The sequence below is a fragment of the Sinocyclocheilus anshuiensis genome, unplaced genomic scaffold (assembly GCF_001515605.1).
Source record: "Sinocyclocheilus anshuiensis isolate Anshui unplaced genomic scaffold, SAMN03320099.WGS_v1.1 scaffold75, whole genome shotgun sequence".
NCBI classification, from domain to species: Eukaryota; Metazoa; Chordata; class Actinopteri; order Cypriniformes; family Cyprinidae; genus Sinocyclocheilus; species Sinocyclocheilus anshuiensis.
The window spans coordinates 869123-881211 of NW_015549634.1; the positions used below are offsets into that span (position 1 = coordinate 869123).

Below are 12089 nucleotides of genomic sequence, written 5' to 3' on the forward strand. Positions count from 1 at the left end.
ATGATTATCATATTCATGTACCATGGTATTTACTGCATAAATAAACAGAGCTTGCATATTGTTGTAGCCTGCAAAAACAAAAATTTGATATGGCATTTAATATGGTGCTATGGTACTACGGTATGACATTTACTGATTACTATTTACTATGGTACTGTACGTACTGCACTTTTGTACTTTTTTGTACAAAAAATTCATCATAGTATTTAAGCAGATTTTTCTGATTCTCATTACTGTACTGCAAAATAAAATAAAATAAAATATATAATCCCACCCCATTAATGTAAGGTTATTAATTATTTAATTATTTATTTTTATTTCATGTGACTTAAAAATATCTGAATTTATACATTGTGGCAGCATTTGCTATACTCTCATAAATTTTTCAATGTATTCATTTCATTTAAAAAAGCTAATTCAAAATGAACATTCTCATATCTCACAGTCTGTGTTATTTTAGTTTTTTTTCCAATTAGTTTTTATTTTTATATGTTCGGTTTCATTTTAATTAAATTTTTTGATTGAAGTTTTAGTACTTTTGCTTTGTGGTTTGTCATTTTATTAGGCTTTTTTAATGTGTCTATATTAGGGCTGTCAGCTTAATGCGTTAATTCATTAGTTATGAAAAATAATGTGAGTTCAACTAAATGAAAATGAGAAATGTTGCTTTGGCAACTAGCTGAACACTAAAAAGTGTTTATATATATATATATTTTTTTTTTTAGTTAGTGATTATTTTATTTTAAGTAACAGTAATGAGAATTTGAATGGAAAATGTGCTTAATTGTCATGAAAAAATCTAATAACAAATAACTAAAAACTAAATCTAAAAATACACTTAATGTTCTGCAAAAATGCACCGTTTTCCTGAGATTCGCCCACAGTGCATGAGAGCAAGAGTCCGGCTCACCTGGACCAGATGGTGCTCAGGCATATTATCGGAGATCCTCCCAACTTTATAGTTTGTGCGGAGAACATCATCGTGGATCTGAAACTCCTGTCTGCAGTTATACCTACAAACACACACACAGAGACTCAATCAGGCGAATGATCTGTGACTGCAGGCGCTCTCAGAACAGAGCCAGACGGCCGGACGTACGTGATGACCACAGGAGCCACTTTATTAGTGATGATGGACTTGGCCTTGTTGCTGTGGATGTTGAGTGTCTGGAAGGAGGCGCTGCTTGTCGACCGCCTGCTGTCCATCATCCCGTTGCCGTGGAAACTCTCATGCAGCGTGGGCTGGGGAGCAGCGCTGGCAGTCGTACCCATACTCCTCTAGCAGCTGTCAATCAAACACAAACACACACATTACACACCATCAGACTCGAACTAAAGTAGTGCCGATTAATCGCATCCAAAATAAAAGTTTTTCTTCACATAATATATGTGTGTGTACTGTGTATATTTATTATGTATATATAAATACACACACATGCATGTATATATTTAAGAAAAATGTGTTATGTTTATATTAATTACATTTATATATCATATAAATTATATGGATTTAAATATACATGTAAATATTTTCAAAATATATTGCCCACTGTATGTGTTTTTGTTTATATATAGCCTACATAATAAATATACACAGTACACACATATTATGTAAACAAAAACTTTAATTTAGGATGCAATTAATCACGATTAATCGTTTGACAGCACTAAACTAAAGACAGAACATCACAAGAATCGTCTTCCCATTTCAGATTCAACAGATTCTGATCATGCAAATCTGATTAGTTCGTAGCAATCGGGGGTTTTTGGACATGGTAGCATAGTCTACTAGTAGCAAACGTTGTTGCTTATAGCCTCAAGAGGAAAATCTCTTCTTCCAAACATCCCTGAAACTGTTTCAAATATAGAACTTTATGTATAGACTACAGAGAGCAAGTTAATGTGGTTCAACGACTATTTCAGTGTTTTTTTTATTTTTTTTAGCACTCAGGCACTTACAATGGTGTGAAAAAGTGTTGGCCCCCTTCCTGATTTCTTATTTTTTTGCATGTTTGTCACACTTTAATGTTTCAGATCATCAAACAAATTTAAATATTAGTCAAAGATAACACAAGTAAACACAACATGCAGTTTTTAAATGAAGGTTTTTATTATTAAGGGAAAACAAAATCCAAAACTACATGGGCCTGTGTGAAAAAGTGTTTGCCCCCCTGTTAAAACTGTGGTTTATCACACCTGAGTTCAATTTCTCTAGCCACACCCAGGCCTGATTACTGCCACACCTGTTCGCAATCAAGAAATCTCTTAACTAGGACCTGCCTGACAAAGTGAAGTAGACCAAAAGATCCTCAAAAGCTAGTGTATATATCCAATGTAATTGGTTTGAGAGGGAAACAAGCTACATTTCTAGTTTCAACATTATTTATTCTTTAGACATTTCACTTTAAATACAATAAATGTCAGCTATATACAAAGTGTCCCACATTTGGTTTCTGACCGCTGAAAATGTGTACCATTTACACCTGGAGCCATATTGAGATTCCAGTATCTCTGGAGCTGAACCATATAGAGCCTTAAAAATTATGATACTAAAAGACAAGTTGGTTAAGAACTAAACTATTAAAGAGTATTAATATATCTTTAATACTTCTCGAGTTACACGCATGCAAACTTTGGGGGAAAAAGTTAGAAAAGTCTTTTTTTCCTGTTTTTGAACGTCACCTTTGGCATATAATGCAACAAAGATTGCTAAAGTCAACAGATTTTACTAATAGAGCTACTGATCTCTGTGTAAAAATAATATAATGATGCTGCCTGCTTTCTAAAGTCTTTTTAGCCCCTGTAATTTGCACAACTGTTTTCAACATTGATAATAATCAGAAATGTTTCTTGAGCAGCAAATCAGCATATTAGAATGATTTCTGAAGATCATGTGACATGTGACTGAAGACTGGAGTATTTATGATGAAAATTCAGCTTTGATCACAGAAATAAATTTAATTTTAACAGGTATTAACATAGCAAACAGCTGTTTGAAATTGTAATAATATTTCACAATTTTTACTGTATTTTTGATCAAATAAATGTAGTCTTGGTGAACATAAGAGACTTCTTTCAAAAACATTAAATATATAAAATCCGCCAACTGGATAAGAAAAATAGACTTAATTCAAAGGAAAAACAAGTTTATTTTTCCAACTCCACTAGCAAATTTTTTTTCTTGTTTTAAACATGAGCTCACCTAACTTTGATCAACTGCTCAGAAATAAAGGTTATTTTGCATCTCAATTAAATGCATCCTGATTTAAGAGTGTTTAGATATTTGTACTGGGAAACAGTGTACTACTAACAAACAAAAAAATGTATCAAAAGTTCATTACTTGCACTGCATGCACACAGTAAAACAAAAACGAGTCTTGAAGCTCAGCGCACGCACACGCACACACACACACACACACACACACACACACACACACACACACACACACGGACACACAAACACACACAAACGCACACAAATACACAAACGCACACAAATACACAAACACACAAACACACACTCACACATTCACACACATGCACACACACACGCACACATCTGTCGTGTCCTTCTGGAGCCTCAGCTGCAGCAGATGTGAAGCTCCGACTCATTTGGGGTCCATAAAGAGCCCTGTTTTCTATCCCGAGCTCACGAGTGATTCCTGCAGCCTCTTTCTTCAGAACAGGACAATATGCCATGCTGAATAATCTCAGTCTGCAGAGTGGCTTGTTTTTCATGCTCGCCGGATGAAGCTCTTATGTAAGTGGGGCAAATTTAAGGTGACATCTTCAGAGCGCAGCATGCAGAAGTGCGCCCTAGATGAACGTCTGGCCTGAAAACCCACCCACGGGCCGCCAGACGATCGCTCACAAACATCCTCTCTGAAAAACAAGCCGCCACGACCCCGTCTCTCTGTTTACATGGCCACCGCAGGCACGCTTCTCGCCTTAACTTTTACAGGTGTTTACTTCCAGTTCTGCTGGAGAAAGCAGGGGTTGCATGTCATCTTCAAGGACACGCTGGTGTTTTTGAGCGTTTTAGTCACTTTTCAGTATCTGGGTCAACGTGACCTGGAAACAAACCTGCAATTATTGTCTTCCACTGCTTCATTTCTAGTGCTTGAAACATTTCAAAGCAGCATGAGCTCATCAGCTGAGTGTGAGAGGAGAAGAAAAAAACAGTTTGAGCCTAAGACAAAATAAATATAAAAAATAAATATAATAAAATTATATAAATATAAAAAATTTAAATTAAAAAAAATAATAAGATTAAATGCAAATACAAAAACTTTGTTAATGTTATTTATTTTAGTTTAGTTTATTGTTTTTTAGTATTTTAGTTTGTCGACCACACAATAAAGACATTCCTACTTAATCACTATCGTCTCCATGCTCAATCAAATCGGGAAGCATAACAAAACTCTGGTTCTCAAAGTGACAGAATTCCCTCAGAAAAGCCAATTACTGCGGCTCATTCACAGGGAAAATAAAATCTCCCAGTGTCCTCGGCGGAAGACGGGACTGCAGGAAGCATCTGCGGTCGAACGGGCTAATCAGAGGAAGGATGCAGAACGCTCCTCATTCTTAAGAGATGTATATCACAGATCAGATGGCACATTTATAGCTATGAGAAGAGCTGGGAACTCTGCCATCTCAATCTCAAACTGCTGGCTCGTGACCCAAAAATCAGTCACACAGGTCTGTCCTGCAACATACAGCAGGGAAATGCATGCTAAATGCAAATAATAAATTGCAACTGACCATATGAAACCAAAAAACACCATGTATAGCAAGTCAAATTAGACCGATCTCAACATGAACTGGTCGTATGACACCATAATCTTCAAAAAAACATGAACAAAACTACACGAAAGAAAAGAAAACATGACTCCGATGATATTAAACATTTAGTCTTTGCAATAACAATTTGCAGAAAGCACATAATGTACTAAATGTACAAAATCAGCCCAAAAATGCAAAATAAGCTGGAAAAAAATGCAATAAAAAACATTTAAAATACAATAAAATATTACATAAAATAATATAAGAAATAAAATATTTTTTAAATGTGATAAATAAATAAACAAACAAATTTTAAATAAATAACCAAATTAAAATAAATAAAACATTTTAAATGTTAATTACTGGAAACAGTCATTTTCAGAGTTTGTGAAATTAAAAAATAATATATACAATTAGAAAATGCTAAAAATATTTGCTAAATAGTTGTATTTATCATATGTTCTCGTATTTATTTTGTGTTATTTCTGAAACACGTTTTTGTAAAGTCATAATTTTGTTATAATATAATACTGCTGTTTGGTATTTGCAATGGTTACGGTTTACTAGCCTAGGGTTTTTGGTGAATTTTATTAAAACTAATTTTAATGCAGATATCACAATCATTAATTATAACAACAGCATGATAATAATTGTTAATAATAATAATAATTATTATTATTATTATTATTATTGTTATTATTGTAATAATAGTTACAGAAATGTATTGTCCCTGTTTTTTAATTAATAGACAACAAGTGAGATTTCAATGATAATTTGACAATTAAAACTGGTAAAGGCCCCTGTTTCCAGTTCAGAAATAACTCATATTTACAGTTAGTGCTCTTACAATAGAAGTCAATTTTTGCAGATGATGTTATTTATTGGTAATGCGTCACAGACGTGTGGAGAAGTCTGCAAACAGTCGCATCACTGCACACACTTCATACAAACCAGAGGAAGATGAGATGATGCTCTGGGGTGAAAGATTATAAACCTGCTGCATTCATAATCTGATTATTCTGACTGAAACATGATCTTCAAAGCCAAAACGGAAGGTGGGTTTTGATTAAATTGATTGGATGGTTAAAAAAAGCTTCTCTATATTCTGGAAAATAAGAGAGATTGATGTTGACAGCAAAACTAAATGCACTAATAAATCATAAGTGTATTAATAAAGTAAATAGGATTGTAACTTATAATATTTCTTAATCTCCATATGCTCACATATCTCACTCACATCAACATTTCTGAAAATGAAAACCCAAAATGTCCAGAAGAGGGTGACTGAAGCAAACGCTGTAATTATGGTGAAACAAACACAGCTGGAAAATCATTCAAAAACTCGTCTAAAACGCAGCACTTCTTTAAACTATGCTTACATGGTTTAACTATGGTTTTGGGAACGTGAAATATGATACCAGAGTATATTCTTTTATATATAAAAATTATAAAATAAACAAATAAAATGAAAACAACAAATTTAATAAAATAAAAATAATGAAATAAAATTAAAAAAAATAAAAAAAATAAATAAATTATAAACAATTAGATAATAAAAAAGTAAAAAATAAAATGGAAATGGAAATTAATGTAATGAAATAAAACAAACATAATAAAATAAATAAAAAATGAAAATAATAAAAGAAATATTTAAAAAATAAGATAAAAAATATATAATAAAATGAAACAGAAAATCAAAGTAATGAAATAAAAAGTAAATTATAAACAATTAGATAATAAAAAGTACAAATAAAATGGAAATGAATGTAATGAAATAAAACAAACATAATAAAATAAATAAAAAATGAAAATAATAAAATAAAAAAATATTTAAAAATAAGATAAAAATAAAAAAATAATAAAATGAAACAGAAAATAAAAGTAATGAATAAAAAGTAAAATTATAAACAATTACATTATAAAAAAGTAAAAATAAAATGGAAATGAATGTAATGAAATAAAACAAACATAAAATAAATAATAAAATTTAAAATTAAAATAATAAAAAAAATTTAAAAATAAAATAAAAATAAAAAAATAAAAAAAATAAAAGTAATGAAATAAAATTATAAAATAAAATGATAAATTATAAAAAATAAGCTTTATTTTAGAATAAAAAGTAACAGTCTATCAATCAAAGTACTACAATATTACCATCCGTTACTGCTTTTTTGCCAGAATAAAGAGTCATTAATCCCTGTTTGAGGCGACACCTCACAAACAGAGAGCTGAGCTTTCAGAATATAACAGAAGCTCTTCTGTGGTTTCTATTATAATCCATTAAGGACATTATTATTTTCTTCTCAAATAAACACCACATAACACATCTTTCTCCACATTTAGTGAGATTTAGCATCTTCCCAGAACCGTCCATCACGTCTCACTTGCATGTCTCCTTCACAAACCTCGTCTGAAAGAGGCCGAGTTTTAATTCAGAAATTTCTCAAGAGTACAAAAAAGCTCAACAAAGACACTCTTGGTTCGAACACAAACGGTTTTGATCAGGTTTAAATCCTAAACTGCTCACAAAAAGTGTGAAATACATCTTTAAACCGAGTTCAAAGGGGATTTAGAAGTTTAAGAGAAACAACAAGCTAAAATCCTTGTGAAGAAGCATATCTTTCACAAAGAAGATATTTTGAAGAATGCTGGGAACCAAACAACATTAGTGCTCATGACTTCCACTGTATAGACAAAAACACCGAGACATTGGACTCAATTAATTAATAAAGTAAGCATTTAATTTTTCAAAGTATCTTAGGTGTTCCACAGAAAGTCATACATAATATTTTTTTTTTTTAATATTTCAAAGTCAAAAATAAAACAAAGATTATTGGAGTATTTATTACAAGAAAATACAATTTCATTTTTTTCTAAATTTCACGTTTAATCCAACGTGCTACATTTCGTTACTTTGGAATTATTTGTGACATTTACTCACAACTCCCGAGAGAAAATTGTTTCTATGCCATTTTTTATTCATTTATTTATTTGTTTTTCCCTCAATTTTTTTCACTTTACAGGCTTGGAACGGTGTTATTTTTTTTTTATTAGATATTATAATTTTTATTAATAGCTTAAATTAGTTTTTATCCTTATTTTAATTTTTTGTAAAGTTTTTGTGATTTTTTTTTTTGCACGTTTTTGTCATTATTATTAGTTTTTGTTTTCTAATATGTCTTTATATTTTTTATATTTTTTTTAATGTTTAATTATTTTAGCATTATGTTAAAATAATTGAAAACAAACTGTTGCCTTGTGAACTAGCTGAATTAAAATACATTTTAACATTCGTGTTTTCATAGTTTTAATCTTAGTTAACTATAATGGAATGACAAAACGGAGAGTAAATTGTGCCAGAACTTTCATTTTTGTGGTAAAAATCCCTTTAAGACAGTCAAAATACCCTGTTAAGTCCACTTCACAGGGATCTGTGTGGAAATCAGAACACATCTGTAATCTGTGGCGCATTATTACACACCATGTGTAATAGACAGAAGGGTCAGAGTTAGAAAACACATAAAAATCCCTTCAGCGGGGAAGAGCCCTCAAAAAAGGAGGATGTTGCGTATCTTTAAGAGCAGAACATCCTAATGCATGGATCCAGTGATGCTCACATGAATGATTCACTGGAGAAAGACTCAAGTTTTCACTGGGGCTTTACACTATGGATATTGTCAAAGCTCAGCACGTCTTCCCGTTTGAGTGAGAACAGCTGCCCCGGAAAAACTAACTTCCTCACACAACTTCCTGTTGCAACACCGCGGGATGTGCATGTTACTTCACGATGGCACTGAACGCTTTACATATTCACACAGCGTAATATTTACAATTCAACTGAGGTTCCTGTGAACTAATAACCTTCAGGCTCAATTAAAAAAAAATGTTGCATTAGACAATTTAAATCACACCATCTTAATCACACACTTGAAATAATACTAAAACATGGCATTACAAACAAAACAACTATAAAAATAATTGCAAAAGTTAGTAAATATATTTCAATATTTTATTAAAAAATAAATATTATAAACACACAAAAATATATATAAATGAATGAATGAAAAATAAATACATACTAAAACATGGCATTACAATCAAACAAAACAACTATTAAAATAATTGCAAGTTATTAAACAAGTTAGTAAATATTTAAATATTTTATCAAAATATATATAAATATATTATGTACACACAAAAACAAATAAATAAATACAAAAACAGCATTACAATCGAACCAAACAACTATAAAATGTCAAAAGTTAGTAAATAAGTTACTAAATATATTTAGATATTTAATAATATAATAAATGCATATGAACACAAACACAAACACACAAATAAACAAGTAAATAAATAATGCTAAAACATCAAACAAAGTAACTACAAAAAATTGCAAAATTTAGTAAATAAGTTTGTAAATATATTTTGATATTTTCTTAAAAAATAAATACATATGAACACACACACACACACAAAATATGGCATTAATAATAAAGCAAAACAACTATAAAATTATTTGAAACATTAGTAAATATATTTTGATATTTTAGTTACACACACACGATGCATGTGAAGACATTTAAAATAATACTACATGTACACAGAAACCATTGTATTATCACTATGCCCTATAAACATGGTACTTTTGTAAGTGAGAGCTCAAACTCAAACGTCAACAGACCAAAGACCCACAGTGCATGCAACTACTCATGCAACACTGCATGCAACACTCAGAAGAACTGATGTGCCCCTCAGTCAAAGCATCAGCCAAATGCATGACTGTAAACTAAATATAAGCACTTGAACCGAACTTGTCCCATGTCTGAACGCAAATATACTGTAGGTTTTCCCAGAATGCTACAGGAAAAACTGTGCGTCATCTCTCTCTCACACACAGGCATTTACAGCTCAGAAATAGCACATAATTACAGTTATTCTGAACGGCTCTCTGAGCACAGCCCAAAATGAAAACACAACCTCGCCACATGAACACAGCTGTCTTAATGTGTGCAACCATAAACCAGCTGTTAAATCAGGCTACAGGACAGGATTAGTTATCAATATCATGTGTATGGATATGGGTGTTTGCTAAAACTATAACTATTAGACAGATGTTTCATTCACTGTCATTGCATGGAAAAGAGCAGCTTGGACGTTTTGCATCCACCGATGAACGTCAAACAGCTTTGAGCGACACGAGGGAGGGTGAATGGTTAGTAAAGAGCAGTGTGACACACAGACATCACGTCTCTCACTGAAAACCCATCATATGACGGCGCTCGAATCAAACCACAGCACTGAGAAAGCCATTACTGAAACTGCATTCAGCATTTATCAGTTTATTTGCCAGTAATGATCCTCTAGATTCACATCATGTGCCTTTCAACCGAAGCATCAAACAGTGAGAGTGGCTCAATGACGCCATTCCATCTCTGCATTTATTCAGTTATACAAAAATGCATTATAAATGCAAAGACAGGACACATACAAACACATGTATCTGAGAACATGCAATAGAGCTCTACTATATAAGCTAATGCATTTTAATATTAAAATGCAACAACTATAAAAATAACCTTAAGTAAATAAGTTTATATAATAAGAAAATAAGTTAGTAAAATATATTTCAGTATTGTGTTAACAAAGAAATATTATGAACATACATAAACACATTATATTATAGATTTAATTTACAGATTTCAAAATTATTTTATACATAATTTTAAAATTAAATGTAGTAAACAATGTAAATAAGTATATTTTGATATTTTATTAAAATAAATATATTTTATGCACATACATAAGTGCTGTCAAACGATTAATCGCGATTAAGCACATCCAAAATAAAAGTTTGTATGCATGTGTGTGTGTATATTTATTATGTATATATAAATACACACACACACAGACAGTATATATTTTGAAAAAATGTACATGTATATATTTAAATTCATATAATTTATATTATATATAAATATATAAACATAACATATTTTCTTAAATATATGCATGCATGTGTGTATTTATATATACATTATATACATAATAAGGCATGCATGTGTGTATTTATATATACATAATAAATATACACAGTACACACATATATTATGTAAACAAAAACTTTTAGAGGTTTAATAAATAAATAAATAAAATAATACAATGTACATTTTAAAAGTTAGTAAGTATATTTAGATATTTTACTTAAAATAAATATGTATTATATTTATTTAAAAATAAATATGTATTATACATACACATATATACATAAATTATCTGTCAAATCAGTGTGGTGTAACCGACAGGAACTAATTTGGGTTGTTATGTGTCAAGAAAACCATAAAACAGGAAATTACATCACAGAGAGGTTGTCAAATGGCAACACCCCATGATATTCCACAATTTCATGAGGTTTGTATAAAAAAATCTCTTTCTTTTTAAGACATATAGACATATTTTATTCTATTTTTTACTTTGACACTTTTAGGATCATTAAAGTTTCTTTTTAAAACATACAAAGTTGATTTTTGTAAGAATTAGACATTTCTTGTTCACCACCTCAGACATCGCTTACACAGTCTGTACACAAAACAGACATGAAACACATACAATTGACAGTTTCTCTCAATACAGAAATATTTCAGAAGCATATATCAACAACAAACTCAATCATTCAAAGCCAACATGTTCACAAAACACCCTGAGATGATGGTTAAACACTGAGCAAACTGTGCTCAAACAACATTAATCTCTAAAACAAGTATTTCTGCATATATAAAGCCAGCAGAGAACACAAAACACACTCGAGTGATATAAAACACACACACACACGCTGGAACCGACCATACCTGAGGACACACACACCGCAGCAGCATCAAATCCACAGACGTCTGGGCAGAGCGACAGCACAGCACATGTGCATGTGTGTGTGAGAGAGAGAGAGAGTGTGTGTGATTGTGTGTGTGAGTGTGTGAGAGTGTGTGGGTGTGTGTGTGTGTGTGTGTGTGTGTGAGAGTGTCCGTCAGCCTCTGATTAGCCATCTAAGACAGCAAGAGCGATCTTCAGTCTGAGCGCCAGACACAAACACAATCTCAAGAAGAGCGGCGTTGTAAATCCATGTGTGTGAAGGATGTGTGGGTGGGTCTTACAACACACACACACACATTACCACATGAATTAAAAGCTCTCCACAGTGTGAGAGTGTGACTGCCGCCCCTACAAACACACACACACACTCTCTCACACACACACACACACACATGCTCTCTCTCTCACACACACACACACACACACACACACTCTCACAC

The 12089-nt window shown here is 31.7% G+C and overlaps 1 protein-coding gene across 1 annotated transcript in view; it reads right to left on the reverse strand.

Moving 5' to 3' along the window:
* The window catches only part of pald1a (phosphatase domain containing paladin 1a), a 63134-nt gene that overhangs the window by 46029 nt on the left and 5016 nt on the right, over positions 1-12089 (reverse strand). The window contains exons 2-3 of the mRNA XM_016448664.1: positions 1100-1285; positions 911-1013 (exon numbers count right to left, since the gene is read on the reverse strand). Coding sequence (XP_016304150.1) covers positions 911-1013; positions 1100-1272 — 276 coding nt within the window. The 5' untranslated portion in view covers positions 1273-1285. The remainder of the gene's footprint in view (positions 1-910; positions 1014-1099; positions 1286-12089) is intronic.